The sequence below is a fragment of the Chiloscyllium plagiosum genome, chromosome 14, assembly GCF_004010195.1.
Source record: "Chiloscyllium plagiosum isolate BGI_BamShark_2017 chromosome 14, ASM401019v2, whole genome shotgun sequence".
Classification (NCBI taxonomy): Eukaryota; Metazoa; Chordata; class Chondrichthyes; order Orectolobiformes; family Hemiscylliidae; genus Chiloscyllium; species Chiloscyllium plagiosum.
Window position 1 is genome coordinate 6,329,515 of NC_057723.1, and position 18,878 is coordinate 6,348,392.

At 45.3% G+C, this 18,878-nt stretch overlaps 2 protein-coding genes across 4 annotated transcripts in view; one reads left to right on the forward strand and one right to left on the reverse strand.

Annotated features, from left to right (window-relative positions):
- apbb3 (amyloid beta (A4) precursor protein-binding, family B, member 3) overlaps positions 1-4,974 on the forward strand; it is a 49,620-nt gene extending 44,646 nt beyond the window's left edge. For 2 of the 3 annotated variants that reach the window (XM_043703088.1, XM_043703090.1), the window contains 3 exons: positions 2,494-2,609; positions 3,721-3,900; positions 4,671-4,973. In XM_043703088.1, the coding sequence (XP_043559023.1) occupies positions 2,494-2,609; positions 3,721-3,900; positions 4,671-4,916 (542 nt within the window). In that variant the 3' untranslated portion in view covers positions 4,917-4,973. Of the gene's footprint in view, positions 1-2,493; positions 2,610-3,720; positions 3,901-4,670 lie in introns of all 3 variants that reach the window. The other variant, XM_043703089.1, reaches the window with a different exon arrangement.
- A 5,154-nt stretch (positions 4,975-10,128) lies between these two features.
- On the reverse strand, positions 10,129-18,457 carry mrpl22 (mitochondrial ribosomal protein L22). Its single transcript, XM_043704209.1, has 6 exons — positions 18,432-18,457; positions 17,927-18,128; positions 16,973-17,038; positions 15,332-15,409; positions 12,595-12,664; positions 10,129-10,461 (listed from the first exon to the last, which is right to left on the reverse strand). The coding sequence occupies exons 1-6, from the start codon at positions 18,455-18,457 to the stop codon at positions 10,253-10,255; spliced, it is 651 nt and encodes a 216-aa protein (XP_043560144.1). The 3' UTR covers positions 10,129-10,252.
- Positions 18,458-18,878: the final 421 nt, after the last annotated feature.

Consider the following 18,878-nt stretch of genomic DNA (forward strand, 5'->3'; position numbering starts at 1 on the left):
TATATTTGCGATAAGTATTTAAAAAGTTGCTTATTTTCATAGTGTTTCATTAATTTATATGTATATTATTTATGAATGAAGTCTTTTTGTGTGAGTATTCATTATTTTTAAAGAAACAGTTAAACTTCCATATTGCTTTTGTGTTCAATTATCCTGTTCAGAGATGGAGCAGGTGGGACTTGAATCTATGCTTCCTGGCTCAGAGATAGGAACATTACTGCACCACAAGAACCCTCCTGATTATTTCAAAAAGTTTTTTTCTTTTTTTTGAAAATCCAGAAGTGTTTTTATACACAACTGAACATTATGTTTTTTCAATCACTAAATTCCCTGTGGTGTTTCTCCTTCTAGTAAGCGTACCAGTACAACGCCCATGTTTTCCAATTGATTAATTTTCCATGTCAAGGGTAATGCAGAGCATCCAAGGTGAGGGAGAAGGAGGGAACAGGGAGGTGATAATCAACATGAATGACGGTGCATTCTTCTGAAAAGGAAGGAAATCATGTTTTGGCTCTTATTGTGTGATTGAACAGAGCATGCTCCCTCAAAGACTCAGCTTGACATTTTATTTTTGTTTAAATTGAGTTCAAAATCCATATTCTGCCATTCCCCTCCCCCCCCAATATTTTTATCTCTTGTTTTATGTAATCTGATGTGAGGTGTGACAGACAGGTTGAGATATTTTCTAATCACTCTATACAGAGACATTATGACACCTCTCAGGGGCAGGTGGGTCTTGAACCCAGTGCTTCCTAGTCCAGAGATAAGAACACTACCACCACACCAAGGAGCCCTAAATTGCAACATTTAAAAGGTATCTAGATGAGTGTATGAATAGGAACAGTTTAGAGCAATATGGGTCAAGTGCTGGCAAATGGGACTAGATTAATTTAGGATATCTGGTTGGCATGGGCAAGTTGCACTGAAGGGTGTATTTCCATGCTGTACATCTCTAAGACTCTAAATGGCTTCTTTAAACCCAGCTGTTTAAAAATGTATTTACTTATCAAAGTAAATGAAAATGTTGTTTTTGATGGGAGATAATGCACTCTAGCCCCTGTGGTGCCCTCTAGTTGTGGAAGGCTGTTAGCATTCTCATGGACACTGCATAGTCTCTGTCCAGGGCACAGAAGCAACCACAGGGAAGCTTGATTTTATATATTTTGAAATCAACCTATTCAGAGATTTAATTCCACACCTTTGGAGCTGATGAGATTTACAACCCAGCCCTCCTGGCTCAGTGGTAAGGACACTACCACTGCATCACAAAGCCCTCCTATTTTCGTTTTTGTTATATTCGGAATTGTTACCACACACAGCTGAATGGCTTTTTGTATCCCGCCACCAAATCAACTGTGTAACTTTTCACTCATTATCCACCATCACTAAATCACTGTTTCCAATTAATCAAATTACATGCAATGGCTGGGGAGTGTAATGCTGATCACCGAAGATAATGGAGTCCCCTCCTTTACAATCCATTCAAGGCAATTAACGAGTCACCAGGACACATCATTAATTTTTAATTGACCTTGAGCACCTGACATTCAATCTTAATCTAATAAAAAGATTTGCACACAGAGGTGAGGGGATGCCAGCCCACATGGGGATCTGGGTTCAAATGCTGCTATGGCAAATGGTGGCATTTGAATTCAATAAATATCTAGAGTTGATTGTCAGAGAAACCTTGCACTTTGTGCCTTTCACTGTGTCTCACACCTGCACACACAAACACCAAAAAAAAAAGATTTGCACACAGAGGTGAGGGGATGCCAGTCCACATGGGGATCTGGGTTCAAATGCTGCTATGGCAAATGGTGGCATTTGAATTCAATAAATATCTAGAGTTGATTGTCAGAGAAACCTGTCTGGGTCACGAATGTCCTTTAGGGAAGGAAACTGTTGTCCATACCTGGTCTGGCCTACATGTGACTCCAGACCCACAGCAAAGTGGTTGACTCTTTATTGCCCTCTGGGCAATTAGGGATGGGCAATAAATACTGTACTAGCTAGCAATGCCCTCATTTCTTAAATGAATAAAGGAAAAATAACTCAGACATTTTATCAATTTCTCTTCCATCGAACAGACTAGCACATCTTACAGCTTTATGCCTTAGACATATATGCAAACTCAGGTTACAAAAGTTCATTTATATTGTGAACCTGTGTTTAAACTTATACAGAAGAACGTGAGGACTGCAGATCCTGGAGTTCAGAGTTGAGAGTGTTGCCTGGAAAGGCACAGCAGGTCAGGCAGCATCGGTGGAGCAGAAGAAGGGCTTATGCCTGAAACGTCGATTCTCCTGCTCCTCGGATGCTTCCTGACCTGCTGTGCTTTTCCAGCACCACATGCTCGACTTTAAACTTATACAGACTGGGGCCCCGACCCGGAAACATTAACTCTGTTTTCTCTCCATAGTATGTGCCGGACCCGCTGAGGGTATATTTCTGTCAGTTTGTTTTGTCATTGTCTGGGTGCTGGTGTCCTTTCAGGAATGAAGCTGGTGAACGGAGTGATAAAGAGTCTGTTGGATTCAGTGGACAGATGTGACTGGCCTTCAGTTCTCCTCCAGGTTACAGATACCACGCTGTCCGTGTCTAAGGGGGAGGTGAGCACAGGGTCTGCTTGGTCCCTCACCCCACACCTGCTTTCCCACCCACGATTCTGCAGGATCACTCTTCATAATCAATACACAGGGAATCATTATATCCTGCGCTAATCTGTATGTATCCTTTGTGTCAATGATCTGCTGTCTGATTCCCATGCTCTGGACCATTGTTCTGAAACCTTCCTGCCTTTCCATCTATCTACATACTTTATTAACACAGTAGTTCAAACCCACTGCTCTGGCCCAGACTTCAGTCACTCCTTCCTACTTACCTCCTTAGTCATTGAGACATAGAGGTCAACAGCATAGAAAAAGGCCCCTCAGCCCATTGAATTGGCACCAGTCAAAAACAACCCCCTCACTATTCTAATCCCATTTCCCAGCACTTGGCCAATAATCTTGTGTCAAGATTAGAGTGAGGCTCATTCTTGATGAAGGGCTTTTGCCCGAAACGTCGATTTTCCTGCTCCTCGGATGCTGCCTGACCTGCTGTGCTTTTCCAGCACCACTCTAATCTAGACTCTGACCTCCAGCATCTGAGGCCTCACATTTACCCAATAGCCCAGTGTGCCTTAGCATCACAAGAGCACATTGAATCCTTCTCCAATGTGATGAGGATATCTGCCTCTGCCTCTCCACTTAGAGGCACCGAGTTCCAGATTCCCTCCACCCTCTGGGTGAGAACAAATCTCCTCACATCCCCTGTAAACATCCTGCCTCTTTCCTTAAATCAATGCCCCAGTCATTGGTGCCTCTAGCAAGGGGAAATGCTTCTTCCTGTCCACTCTATGTCCCACATAATTTTATACATCGACATCATGTCCCCTCTCAGTCTCCTGCCCACGTCCCACGGGTGAATACAAAAAAGGTGTATATTCCCTATCCATTGCCCTCACAATTTTCTCCATCTCCATCATGTCCTCTCTCAGTCTCCTCTACTGGAAGAAAATCAACCGCAGTCTGTCCAATCTCTCTCTTCATAACTGAACCTGTCCAGCCCTACCAACATCCTGGTAAATCTCCTTCCGCACCCTCTCCAGTGCTACCACACCCCTCTTACAATGTAGATTCCAGAGTTGGTACAGGGTGTGATTTTTCTTGTTCTATACAGGATAGCAGGGAGCCATGTTGGCAGTGCCGACTCCGGTACCTGACCTTCCTGGGCATTGGGAAGGACCCGCATACCTTCGGCCTCATTGTGGACACAGGTCTCCAGAACTTCGAGTGCCACGTTTTCTGGTGTGAGCCTGATGCCGGCTACATCTCTGAGGCCATTCAGGCCGCTTGTATGGTGAGTATTCTTGTAGCACCGGGGCAGCAGAGGAAGAGGCCACTCAGCCTGCTGCCCCTGTACTAGCTCCGTGTGTTACTGCCATTCTCCATCCCTCGTTCCCCATAGCCCTGAAATGTAGAATCATGGGGTGGTTGGACCCTCAAGCAAAGAAGGAGGCCTTTCGGCCCATTGTGTCTGTGTCAGCTCTTCAAGAGCTACCCAATGAGCTCCAGTTTTCACAATAGTCCTTCTAATGCATGCAAACATGGAGTAAGGTAAACATAAAGTCACCATAGTCCCAGAACACCAAAGGGTTGCTCTCCCATGACAGAGAGAGAGAGAGAGAGACCATCGGTGTTTTAACCTGAGGATCATCACTCCTCAGATGGGGAGCTGGGGTATGTGTGGATGATTGACATGGTAACTGAACCAAAATGCATAGCATACCAGTGCCTAGTTTGTATTGACCCTATTTCAGTGAAAGACAATGTTTGCTAAGAGCCAAGACTCCTGTCAGTTTTATCAGCCTGTTCCCCCAGACATATTCAAAAAGTACAGGGTTTGGGTGTGGGCTACTTTCAATTTATTTACTCACAAAGGCAGGCTGGGCCAGCATTTGTTGCCTGTCCCTAAATGCCCCTTCAGAAGGTGGGGGTGAGTTGCCTTCTTGAACCACTGCAGTCCATGTCCTGTAGGTTGACTCACAATGCCCTTAGGGAGGGAATTCCATGATTTTGACCCCAGTGACAGCAAAGGAATTGACCCGTTGTTGTCCTTTTGTCTTACAGCTACAATACCAGAAGTGTTTGGTGGCTGCAGCTCCCTCAGTGAGATCAAAGAGGGCCACCCACTCTCAGTTGCCCCCCTCAGGCCTGAAGAAGCACTTGTCTTCCCCGATGACTGACAATGTGGGTCCTGCGCCTGGGCCCCTCCTCTCTGCCCCCAAGTTCACCAGCGGCTCCAATCTGAAACGTGGCGTCCTGGCCCTGCTGGACACTTTCAAACACAAGCACTCGGTGTTGCAAATGCCGTAGTGACACAGAGGGAGGTGCTGGGTGGAGCGGGGGAAGGGAGAGGGGGACCCCAAGAAGTGGAAGCCATATTGCGTGGGGTGGGGGAGTGGTCAGATTGGACGGGCTGGGGGGATTCTTGAGGTGAGGTAGGAGAAAGGGAGCCTTGGTGAGTTGGGGTAGTGTGGGGTGGGGGATTTGGGGAACGTGGGTGGGTGGCAGGTACAGTGGGTAGGGTGTCTAGGCAGAAGGGAGGTGAAGATGGGAGAGTGGACATGGTGGGGAGTACAACCAATGAGATGTGGGCGGGGGTAGAGACAGAGATGGGGGTGAGGTGGTGGATAGTTGTGTGTTGGATGTGGGTGGGCACACTGGGGATGGGAGTTGGTTCATTGAGAAATTGGGAGAGGGTGGGGGAAACCACATGGAGGGAAGGGACATGATTTTAATCACAAATGGATCTAGGGTATTCGACAACTATAGAAATAGTCGTGAGTTGCGTTCATTTTAATTTTTTTTAAAACAAGTGTGGTGGAACAAATGGGAAAATCCCTCTTTGGAAAGTTACTGGGTTGTCAGAATGGTGTGGAAAACTGAATTCCATTGAGTTCCAATTTTAGCTGCAGTTAATTCTGGAGGGATTCAAATTTCTGGGAGATGGGCTCTCAACAACTTGGCAAGGGCACGTTTCTCAATAAATGCTTCTCATGGACTCTTCCCTAATGCCTGGCACTGTACTACTGGAAGAATCCAAGGGAGAAATGGGGGAATATACGAGGCAATTAGCTTCCTTTGTTCCCCCCCACCCCACACATGGACAAGAGGAGGTCAATAGTCTAAACATCAGCAGCAGGAGGAGATCATTCAGCCCTTCAAGCTGCCTCTGCTATCCACTATTATGGCAATTGAACCCACGTAAACAGAGCATTAGCCTCTGGATGACTAGCCCAGTGAGGCGACGGCTCAGCTGCTGTGTCCCCCTTTAAGGGACTCAAGGCTAAGAAAGGAAAGTGGAGTCCAGGTCCATGATCAGAGGGCAGCAGAGTCTCCTCCTGGGCTTGGTGGGGGCCTCTGCACGTGATCAAGCCCTAGGCTCCTCCCACCAGAATTTAAAGGGGCAGTGCTGGTTTAACCAGGAACTGCTTCACGTTCCCTCCTCATGGCCAGGACAGTTGACCTCTGTGTTTCACTCAAAGTTGCAGCCATTGTAAAGCATTCTCAAAGGTGATATTATCACTTTGGAGACCTCAGTGATTCAACCACAGGAACTGGTGTAGAATGATGTTGTGAACAGCCCATTGTTTATTAAATAAACCAAAATGTGAATGTGAGAATGGCGGCCTTTTTCTTAATAATTTCAGCCGACAGATATCAGTAGAACTCTTCCAAGGGACACTTGCTCTTGATACTTTAATTTTCTCGGTTCTGTCCTATTTGCTGTCCTACTCACGCACTCCCTCCCTCTCCCCTTCTCAACCCAGTCAATAACTGGTAAAGGTGCATGAGCAGGTGAACGCATCATGGTCATTTCCTCTTCAGGTACTGTCATCATTTTACTTTAGGTCAGGTTTCTGCCCCTACCTCAGCAATGTTCCAGCTCTTACTAAATTGTGGAGACAGTATCCTGTGTCACTGTGACAAAGAGAAACTTACCTGTTCTCTCTGTAGCCTCTGACAGGGAATCTAAACGTTAGGGACTGTAGAACTCTGAGCTGCAGAGAGATAGAGTCATAGTCATAGAGATGTACAGTATGGAAACAGACCCTTCGGTCGAACCCATCCATGCCGATCAGATATCCCAACCCAATCTCGTCCCACCTGCCAGCACCCGGCCCATATCCCTCCAAACCCTTCCTATTCATATACCCAACCAAATGCCTCTTAAATGTTGCAATTGTACTAGCCTCCACCACTTCCTCGGAAAACAGCCTATTCAATCTCTCCCTATAGCTCAAATCCTCCAATCCTGGCAACATCCTTGTAAATCTTTTCTGAACCCTTTCAAGTTTCACAACATCTTTCCGATAGGAAGGAGACCAGAATTGCATGCAATATTCCAAAAAATGGCCTAACCAATGTCCTGTACAGCCGCAGCATGACCTCCCAACTCCTGTACTCCATACTCTGACCAATAAAGGAAAGTACACCAAATGTCTTCTTCACTATCCTATCTACCTGCGACTCCACTTTCAAGGAGCTATGAACCTGCACTCCAAGGTCTCTTTGTTCAGCAACATTCCCTAGGACCTTACCATTAAGTGCATAAGTCCTGCTAAGATTTGCTTTCCCAAAATGCAGCATCTGGGAGGCTAATGCATGAATCACAGAATGTTAGCCTGCAGGTACAGCAAGTCATCAGGAAAGCTAATAGAATGTTATATTTTGTTATGAGAGGGACTGAAAGAAAGAGTAGGGAGGTCATGCTTTAGTAACATGGGGTATTGATGAGACCACATCTAACGCACTGTGTCACAATACTGGTCACCATACTTATGGAAAAATGCTAATGTGTCAGAAGGAGATCACAGAAGGTTTACTGGACTAATACCTGGAATAAGCAGATTGCCTTCCGAGGAAAGGCTAGAGATAAGACTGTATCCTCTGGAATTTAGAAAGGTCAGAGGTGACTTAATTGAAACATGGAAGATCCTGAGGGGATCTAACTGGGTGGATCTCCCTGTGAGAGAATCCAAAACTAGGGCCATAGTGCCTTTTCGTTCTGAGGCTATGCCCTCTGGTCCTAGACTCTCCCATGAGGGGAAACATCCTCTCAGCATTGACCCTGCCTAGCCCCTTCATAATCGATAGATATTTCAATGAGATCTCCGGCCATTCTTCTAAACCCCAGTGAGCAGAGTCCTTAGGTTTTTAGGTTTTTGCTCATTAGAAATCTGTTCATACCAGGGACCATTCTAGTGAACCTTCTGTGAACTGCCCTCTAATGAAATTATATCTTTTCTTAAATAAGGGGACCAAAACTGCTCAGTGCTCCAGATGTGGTCTCCCCAGCACCTTGTACAGTCGCAGTAAGACTTCCCCAGTCTTATACTCGAAATCCCTTGAAATAAGGGCCAATGTTCCATGAGCCTTCGTGACTACCTCTGCCTCACTGTGTAAGTTTTCTGTGCTTTGTGCACGGGTTCCGCCAAGTCCCTTTGTGTTGCAGCTTCCTGCAGTTTTTCTCACTTTAAATAATATTGCCCCTTCCAAAATGAATATCTTCACATTTTCTCACAATCTGCTCCATTTGTCAACTTTTTGACAACTTACCTACCAGTAATCTCTCTGTAAACTGTATCCCTCTCACAAGCTACCTTCCCGCCCATTTAATGTTGACTGCAAATTTGGCTTCAGTACACTTGCTTCCTTCCTCCAAGTCATTAATGCAGTTCTAGAATCTCCAACCAGTGGAAAACATTTACCTATACCTGCCCTGTCTTTTCCTGTTAACATCTTGAATACTTTGACCAGATCACCCCATAACCTTCTAAATTCTAGAGTAGAGGCCCAATTTGTATGTCTCCTCATAACCTAACCTCTGAAGTTCAGGTACCATTCTTGTAAACCTATGTTGTACTCCGCCCCCCCCCCCAGGCCAATATGTGATACTCAGATCTATTCACAGTATATATATCAGAAACAGAACAAGAGTCATCCATCAAACCCTGGTGTCTACTCCATCATTCAGTATGATTGTTACTGAACTTCAATTCTGGTTTCGGATCCCTCCACACTTTAGTATACCTGGTGTCTCAGCTGGTGTCAATGGTAGTGTCACCATCTCTAAGCTAGAAGCTCCATACTTAGGAACTTGATGGTCAATGGAGGGGTCAGTCGTAATTGGGTGACTACCATCTTGGAAGCCCTTCCAACACCCGATCATGGCAGGTGGAAAGAGCAGGAGAGATATGGGAAGAGTGTTGAAGCCACAACCAACACGATTGGTAGCTGCAGGCCGCAACATGCAGGTAAGACGGCATGTGGCCACAATGACGTGTGAACTGTAAAACAACACTGGAACAAACAAACACCACCAGGCTTCAGTTCTGAACATATTCGGTGACAGAGCAGTCACCACCCTCCGAGTTAAGAAGTTCCTCCTTGTCTCCATCCCGAATGATCAATCCCTGACCGTAGACCGTCAGTTTGTTACACAATCTTATTGGAGAAGGGGAGTGCTCTTACATCTGGAAAGGTCTACCATCAAGACTTAGCCTTTGTCTTCTGCACTCACTGGTCATTGTTGCAGCTTCATCTAAACAATTCCTGTGGCTCTAATGTACAATACACCAGAAACAGAACGAATCAGATCACTTACATCGGTTTAATTGACAAACATTTTACAGATAGCATCATTGAAAGGTGACATAATCTAACTGTTGTTTGAAGGGTTTCAATCCTGAGAAAGAGTAAACTGCAAGGCCGTCAAGTGAAGTAATCACCAACACCAGGGAATTTAGGAGATGGCACTGCACCAGCAAGCCACACAGTAAGTTGGAAGAACAACATCTCATCGCCCACTTAGACACATTACAGTCTTCAGGAGTTCAATCTTGAGTTCAATAACATTAGAGCATAAACATCTCTTTCCATGTCTGTTACTCAGCCTAAAACCCCCAGGACCTGTCATGACATGGTCAGATGTCATAACACCAGGTTATAGAGCACTACCCCTTCATCAGCAAAAGCTTATGGTTTCAAATAAACCTGCTGGACGATAACCTAGTGTCCCCTGACTTTGCCCAGCCCAGTCCAACACTGGCACCGCCATATTCTGGCATGAAACGGGTAGCTTTCAACACGGCCAACCCATTTCCATCCCCTCATTATCATCTATTTCGCTTTTCTTCTTCCCTGGCTTACTATTAATCTTTGTCTGCCCAAGATTCCTTCTTCTCTCTCTCGGGGTTCTGTCTGCACCTATCTGCTCACTCCTTCCCTCCCCCACTCGGCAACACCCACAGATATCAGCATAAGCATCACTTTTAGATGCTGCCAAACCTGCTGAGTTTCTCCAGCAATTTGCTTTTGTTTCAGATACTCAACTGCTTCAGATTTCTTTTCAGGGAATCGAGGGAGCTCGGGATTGAGGATCAGCCATGGTCTTAGTAAAAGGTGGAATAGGTTCCTATTCCTTGTAGTCTGCTGTAAACACTGCCTTGAGCAATCCTGACTCTGTTCCCTGGGGTTTCACAGGGAACAGGTTGACTTGGTTTTCGAAATAATGCAAACTCGATTCACTAAATCACTGGTGTTTATTTACAGTCGCCTCCCAGGCCCGTTACAGGCTCGGTTACAGCACTGTGCTGCGGTGGGCCAGCCCACAGCTAACAGTGCCCTGTCCAGCCCCCTGTGGCCCATTACAGGGAGTGAATGATGGTTCTGTTGCGCAGCTGCTGCACGTACTCCTTGGCCTGGTCAAAGCCAGTTGTTGGCTTCTTCACCGGAGGGCTTCCTTCCACCAGCTTGACAAAGTAGTGGCAGTAGACTCTGTCCATGATGCCAAACATTCCTCGCCCGTGGTAGCGAATGCGCTTCAGGTACTGTCCCTTACTCGAGAATGACTCCGCTGTAAACAGGTGGGGAAGAGAAGGAACAGCAAGTGAACTGACGCCTGTAATGAGGCGATCTACACTTCCCCTCCTCCTGCCCAACTTCTGGAACCAGCCTGTGGATCAGCAGGTAGGAGGCGTGAGATTGAGAGTTCAAGTCCCACGACAGGATTTGAGCACGAAAGCTTCAGTTGACACTGTTCAGCACTCGTTCAGTATCGCACTAATCAGAGCTCCTGTTTTAAGACTCCAAACAAGAGCATCCTGGTGTCCTGAGCCAATATTTATCCCTCAACACAGCTATTACCACATTACTGCATGTGAGAACTATCTGTGCACAATTTGGGTGCCATGTATTACAGGATTGACTATACTTCAAATTATTTAATCAGTTATAACATATTCTTAGATTTGAGTGGATCCCAAAAATGCAAGATAAATACTGGTCCTTTTAATTTTTTTTCAAATGAACACCACGGGTGGCGGAGTGATCATGTCCCTGGATTAGCAATCCCAGGCCCAGGCTAAAACTCTGGGCTGACATTCTACCACAGCAGCTGAGAGAACTGAAATTCAATTAATAATTCAGGATTGCCCTCTCCAAACCTCTTCACCTCTTTCTCCAATATTAAGTTGTTGCTTAAAACCTACCTCTGTCAGCGAGCTTTGGGCACTAACGTCTCCTGCTGTAACTTGGGACAAAATAGACTCAGTGATGGCGACTATGACAACTGTAGGTTGTTGTTAAAAACCCACCCAGGTTCACTGATGTCCTTCAGGGAAAGGAATCTGCCATCCTTACCTAGTGTGGACTATATGCAACTCCAGACCCATAGTTGGCTGACTCCTAACTGCTCTCTGAAATGGCCTAGTAAACCACTCAGTTCAAGGGTAATTAGGGACAGGGAACCAAAGCTAGGCCTTGCTGGTGACTCCCACATCCCACAAAAAAAAAGCAATGATTTAGTTACTTATCCCATTTCTGTTTGCGGGAGATTGCTGGGTACAAACTGGCTGGCACATTTCTGAAATTACAGGCTGTTCTGCTATAATATGCAGAGATGGAAATGTGTTGCTGGAAAGGCGCAGCAGGTCAGGCAGCATCTAGGGAACAGGAGAATCGACGTTTCGGCCATAAGCCCTTCTTCAGGAATGATTCCTGATTCGGCCTATGCCCGAAACGTCGATTCTCCTGTTCCCTAGATGCTGCCTGACCTGCTGCGCTTTTCCAGCAACACATTTCCATCTCTGATCTCCAGCATCCGCAGACCTCACTTTCTCCTCAAAGATTTCAACCTACTGCGAATCCTCTTACAAGGATGCCTTCCTTGAAGGAGCTCTCTTTCTCCCTCTACAAAGGTTTCAGTGAGTCCCTCTCTCACTGCACCCCCCAGGTCATCTCCTCTGCACAGAAGCTCTTCAGCCACATTCTCAAACAGACTCGCTACCACAGCCATATCTCCTTCCTCAGCACCTGCCTACGGAACCGACTTATCCCGCACGGACTCCGGACTACGTTCCGACCAACAAAACTTGGACCCAACCAGGACAACCAGTACCTACAACAAATCCGAAGCCTCCAGCAACAGACGTCCCTCCGGATCCTCCGCTCCATGCTTGCAGCCATGCGCCGCTATCTACATTCCCTGCAACTCGACCTACCCCAGCTCAGGACAACACTCACACAGACCTGCAAAGGACCTCTAAGGATTCCTGAAGAAGGGCCTATGCCCGAAACGTCGATTCTCCTGTTCCCTAGATGCTGCCTGACCTGCTGCGCTTTTCCAGCAACACATTTCCATCTCTGATCTCCAGCATCTGCAGACCTCACTTTCTCCTGCTATAATATGCATCTTGTTAACGTGAATTCATTGTATCGTGATTGACGAATTGGGGACACTGGTTCTAAAGTGTGAACTTTTAAAACATGTGTTGGCTAAAACACGACTAAATTGCCAACACTTTTATCTACTGTCTCTAAAGGGCGATTTTTCTATAACACTGTTGCACAAGAACACAATCGTCACGTTATAGAAGAACTAGCTGTACAACACTTCTGAAAAAAAGCACCTCATTTTAAAAGGCATATTCAGTGCTGGTGACGGTGAAACTAACAGACTGCTGTAATAATTACTGAGGTCCACCCTTACCTACGTACAGATTCGATCTGTACTCCAGATTGTGGTTCCTGACTGCCATTTCTTGAGCTTCCAACAGAACCTGAAAGATGCAGTGAACAGAAGCACAGATTGAACCACGATAAACAGGCTAAAGCTCCCGACTCCAACAAGATAGCAGAAAGTCAGAGAGAGCGTGTTCAAATAAATAAACTTGAATTACACACCCCCTTTCACAATGTCAGGATGCCACAAATCAGCTTACAGTTGATGAAGTACATTTAGAAAGGTGTAATGTACGAATGCTGCAAACCATTTGTACACAGCAAGCTCCAACAAAAAACTCACCTTTAATGCCGTGCCTTTAAGGTATCAAACAAAATCTGAGGTCAAGTCACATCAGGAGGTATTAGTGCTCAAAGCTCGCTTAGATGAGATAGGTTTTAAGAAGCAGCTTAAAATGAGAGAATTAGAGAAAATTAGAGAAAGTGGTGGAGTTTTGGGCCCAGATACCTGAGGGCAATGGCACCAGTGGTGCAGTATTGGAACTGGGAAACGTACAAGAGTTAGAAGAACAACAAATCTGGAGGGGTTGTAGGGTTGTTGGAGTTTACAGAAACAACAATGAGACAATAACCATATAATCTTAGGTTAGTTGAAGGAAAATAGAGGCCAGAATATCAGGAAAATTTCTTACTACTTCAAATGAAACAGAGGACATTTGACATTAACATCAAGAGATGGGGTTCCAGTTTAAGGTCACATCTGACAGATTGGAACTCTCCCAGTGCTGCACTCCCATCACCTCCAACATACCAGTCTTCAATGTCTGAGGGAAAAAGTTGAATCTCAAACCGAAGATTAAGGTCAAGGTTTACCAGGAAGAAATGTTACTTATGCTCCGTATTACCTCAATCGTGGATACCAGACTCCTTGAAGCACTGAGAATGTCCCCAAACAACTCATCAATCCTATCCTGCCCTGTATGTAGCAGAGTCTGCAGATCACATACTGGATTTATCTGCCAACGCTGAGCAAATTGAACAATGCTGGAGACAAGTCCTCCTCAATCCCCCTGGACTGCTGAAGAGGGGAGAAAGATGGCCTTGGTACTACCGAGTAGATGCCTAGATTTTGTGCTTATCATTCCGGAGCAGGATTCGAACTCACAACCTTGCAATTCAGATGTGAAAACGTCAGAGAAAGCCAGAACTGATGCTGTGTGAGCGTTAGCACAACTGAATGCAGAACTAATCCCAACAAATGGAACGACCGTGCTTTGAATTTTAATGCGTTTATTTTCAAGCATGTTTCCGCCTTTTATCCTCTAATCACCAGAATGTGGTGGATTTGTCAGGGACTGGTATCGCTCCAGGAAACATTAGACCAGGAGGAGGTCAGTCAGCCCCTCAAACCCATTTCACCATTCAATTAGATTAAGGCTGATCTGCATCCTAATTCTATTCACCAAACGTTACTCCATGCCCTTTGCTATCCTTATACAACAGAAAACACACCACAACTCCAAACCGGTTAGCAACTTCCAGTGTGACAGGCACAAAGCACATTTCAGGCAGTTTCCAATTCAGCCTGTTCACATCTCTGTCAGAAAGCCAAGGTTTCAAGCCCTACACCAAACTCTGACAAGGTCCTGGCTGATGCTCTGAGTGCAATACTGTTGGAGAACCACATTGCTGGAGGTGCTGTTTCTGGAGTGACACGTAAGTCTCATTTGCACTGGCTGGTAACAATGTCTGCAACGCTGTATCATTGTTATTGGGTTAAAAGTGTGACAACACTTGATGGTTCTTTGAGACTCCACTGGAGAGGTGGATTGCGTGAGGTTGCTCCCTCTTGTGGTGGGGAGTCTGAAACTACAGGATACAGTTTAGGTACAGCAGTCACCATCATCTTAGCACGCCACAGGGCTGCTCTCTCGTTAGAGACAGACCTAACTAGGTCGTTAAAATGTCAAATTCTCTTTCCAGGAGGTCATGGAGGATGGGTCATTCCAGGGTTTGAAGGCTGAGTTAGAGAGATTTTGATTGACAAGATCTAAAGGGTTATAAGGGGACAGACAAGAAAGTGAGGATAAGACCACAACCACATCTTATCAAATGGCAGAACAGGCTCAAAGCGTCAAAGTCATGAACTGGATCCTAAATATTCTATTTCATTAAAAGTCTCAATCACAGACTTGGGATGCGATATTAACCTGAGAGCCTGTCTGTTGCTGCACGGAGATGTAAACAATCCCATAATTTATTCAGAGGAGAGCAGGGGTGATCTCGCTGGTGTCTGACCAATACTAATCCCAACAAACGCAAAATCAGCTGGGAAAGTTCAGCAGGTCTGGCAGCATCTGTGGAGAGAGAAATCAGAACTAATGCTTCAGGTCAGGTGACCTTTCCTCAGAACTCAACCCCGAAATATTAACTCTGATTTCTCTCCATACATGCTGCCAGACTCGCTGAGCTTTTCCAGCAATTTCTGATTTTGTTTTTTATTTACAGCATTCGGAGTTCTGTCAGTTTTTATCAAAAACAGAACAATCTGCTTATTTTGTTGCTGTTTTTGGAAGCTTGCGGTAGGTAAATTGCCTACCATTTGCCTTCCGTAATGACTTAATTTGCTGTAAAGCAGTTTGCATGACAGGTACTACATAAATGCAAATGATTTCTGAGTCAGTGTTTAAAAATTAGCCCTCTAGGCCTGATGGTACATATCAGCAATTGCCCGGACCGCCCTGTTCTCCGTCTGAATCTCTTACCTCCAACATCAACTTTGCTCCCTTTTTGTCATTGAACTGCAACTGGGCAACCGCTTGGTCAAAGGTCATTCCTCTGATCTGCAACACAAACCTTACAGTTCAAATCCTTCACACAGTCACCGCAATCTCCCACTGCATTTTACTGAGGCTCCTTGGACAGCACCTTCCAAACCCCAACTTTGAGAAAGACAAGGGCAGCAGATGCAAGGGACCATGGGTTGCACACTTAAGACAGAGAGGAGGAGGAATTCCTTCTCTTAGTGGGTAATGAACCTATGGAATTCTTTACCACACTGGATTGTTGATGCTGGGTGATTGAGCATATTCATGGGCGAGAGAGACAGATTTGTAATTGTTAAGGGAATTTTTAATCATTTGGGGAAAGGGCAGGAGAGTGGAGTTGAAGATGATCAGACCAGCCATGATCTCATCGAATGACAGAGCAGAGTCGATGGGCTGAATGGTTTACCTCTGTTCTCATGCTTTACGGTATTAATCACCACTCACCGTCCTGACTTGGAACAGCAACAGATTTCACTGTTGGTTTGACAGTGGCAAAGGTAAAATACTGTGGATCCTGGAAATCTTAAAACAAACACAGAGAATGCTGGAGAAACTCAGTTCCAAAGAGTTATATTGGACTTGCAACATTCACTCTCTCCACAGATGCTGCCAGACTTGGCAAGTTTCTCCAGCATTTTGTGTTTGTTCCTGATAGGACTAGTTGGGAATATCTTGGAAGACTGTCTGAGTGTGGTAAAGGGGATCTGGCAGGACTTGTCCTATACTATAAGGGATTAAGTCTGTGAGATGCTAATAATTATTACATCCTGGGATGTTCTTGCTCTCCTTTGAACCCAGTGTCAAGGTAGACCCACAGTAAGATGATTCTTCACTAAAGATAATGATTTCCTCACTTTAGCAGATTCTGGAAATATTCTTTCACAGCAATAACAAGGTCAGGAATATCATAGTGCTCACTCCAGACCTGTTTCCCTGCATCTGGGGCTCAGTTTGCTGACAAAACGCAATTTACTGCTGGGGTCACTGTAAGATCAGGGTTTACTACAACAATGACATGAGTGCTGAAGATTCTTCTTTGGTGAAAGTATTCATAAGCAGAGGGGCCTTTAAAAAGGAGCAAGCTGACCTCACTAAAGGACCACCATCACAGTCATAAAATCCCAACAGTGTAGAAGCAGGCCATTTGGCCCATCAAGTCCACACCAACCCTCTGAGTGCCCCAGGACTGACACTGCCTGTGGTGATTAAGAAGTGAGAGCAGGGAAGTGTCTAAATCTACAAGCCCCATGTGGACCAGTTTCAGGAAGGAGGGACTTTCCTTTGTCCCCAGGATGGGGAGAGTGGGGAATTCCGATTAGTGGCAGTGGGATGTGCAGTCTCTTTCTACCAGATCTGACTTCAAGCCACTGAATTTCAGGCAGTTTCCAAACTCCCACTGGCTTACCTTTCACATTACATTACACAATGTGCAGAAAACAGGGCCTTACCATTTACACCAGATACATAATCATCAGGAAATATGCTAACATTTATGCCACTTGCATGACTGAACTAACCAACAATGGATGTGGGATTTTCTTCAGGTACATGACCATAATAAACATAAAACATACTCACCATTTTTGCCAGATACCACATTTTGTCCTTGCTGTATTTGATTTGTCTCCTGCAATGGTAAACTTCCTGTTGAATTATAAAACAACATTTATAATCAAATCTTCACCCTTTTCACTGTCTTATTTTGTCTGTGACTGGGACAATGGGACCACACAACACTCTGCTTCCGCTATGTCACCAGGACTTCAGTGACCTGTGCTTGTGAGAGGGTCAGACACTGTCACACATCACCCACATGCTAACAACACAATCAGAACATGAACCCTTCCAGATCTGGCCTGTGGCTGAAGAAAGCATTCTGAACTGTGGTGCCTTAAAATAACACAGTACACATAACATTAACGCATTACTGCAGGGAGATAGTTGGGTTGAATTGTATGAATGCAGGAAAGAGAACAGACTGTTGCCCTTTAATGCAAGGGGAATGGAACATAAAAGTAAGGATTTTTTGCTATAGATGTCGAGTGCACTGGTGAGATCATATCTGAAATACTGTGTGCAGTCTTGGTCTTATGAGGAAAGGTTAGTCAGACTGGGCCTGTATCCACTGGAGTTTACAAGAGTGACAGGCAATCTTACAGAGGCATGTACGAGTCTGAGGGGATTTGACAGGGTGATGTTTCCCCTTTTAAGAGAGGTAGGAACATTGTTGACTAACAAGAGAGTCAGAGGGTTATGAGGATAGCCAGGTTTGATGTCACAAACAGATGGAGTCAGCTAGAATAGTGGAGCAGGATCTGGGGCGGAAGTGCCTCCTATTTCATTACGTATGGAAACGGGATAACCTTCTATTTCTTTGCTACTTGTTCCTGTGCTAGAGGGATTGTAGGAATGTGGGGAGTAGCTCATGTGGGGCCTAAACAACAGCATCAACAGATCAGGCTGAATGGCCTGTTCCTACGCTGAACGTTCATTGTCAGTTAAGAACAGGCACAGCAACGGGATGCAACTTACCACTGGTCTGCGAGGCTCATCTGGCAGCTGTGGAGGATAAACCACTCGGTTCTTCCTCTCCCAGTTCTTGGCAGGTAGAGGCAGGCTGCTGTGTATGTGGGACTGAGGAACAAGGCTGCATGCTGCGAGCAATCTATAAGCAGAGGCAAAGCAAAGTTGCAATTTATGACAGATCTCAATACTCAGGATCCAGAGATTGTTCCTTTACTGTTTTAGATCTGCATAGGAAACTCGCCGATGACTTGCTCAAATTTGCAATTGGTTGCAGAGAAAAAGGGGGATTGGAGCTTGTGAAATGTGGGCTTTGTAGAGTAGGAAATGGAAGGGAGATGGTGCTGTGGTGGCAATGTCAGAGGCACAGAAGAATGCTCTGGAACACAGATTCAAAGGCAAAGATTGCAGATAGTGGAATTTACATTTCACACGCCTGGAATTTGAATTTAGTCTAGTAATCGTGACCATGAGACAACATCGATTGTTGTAAAAACCCATCTGGGTCACCAACATCCTTTCGGAAAGAAAACCCGCCATCTTTATCTGGCATTGCCTGCATGTGACTCCAGACCCACAGCGACATGACTGACTCTTAACTATCCTCTGAAATGACTCTGAGAGTTCAAGGACAATTAGGGATGAACAATAAACACTGACCTTACCCACATCCCATTAAAGAACAAAAATAATTGCCAAGAATCAGCTGGATGGAGAGAGAGACACACACACACAACTGTGTGGGTTAGTTCAAGGCTGGATGTTCAGGAATCAGAAGGAGTTGCTAAGTACAGTTATGAGAGAGAAAGAAAGAGAAGGGATAGTCTCCCCAGTGCCCTGATCGCAATCAAGAGCACTTAACCTGGTCGATTGTCTACTCCAGTACTACCCAAACTGTTCCCCACTGTCACCGCATTTGGAGGCTTAAAAATGATTGGGACCCCTTAATGAGAACTGAGAA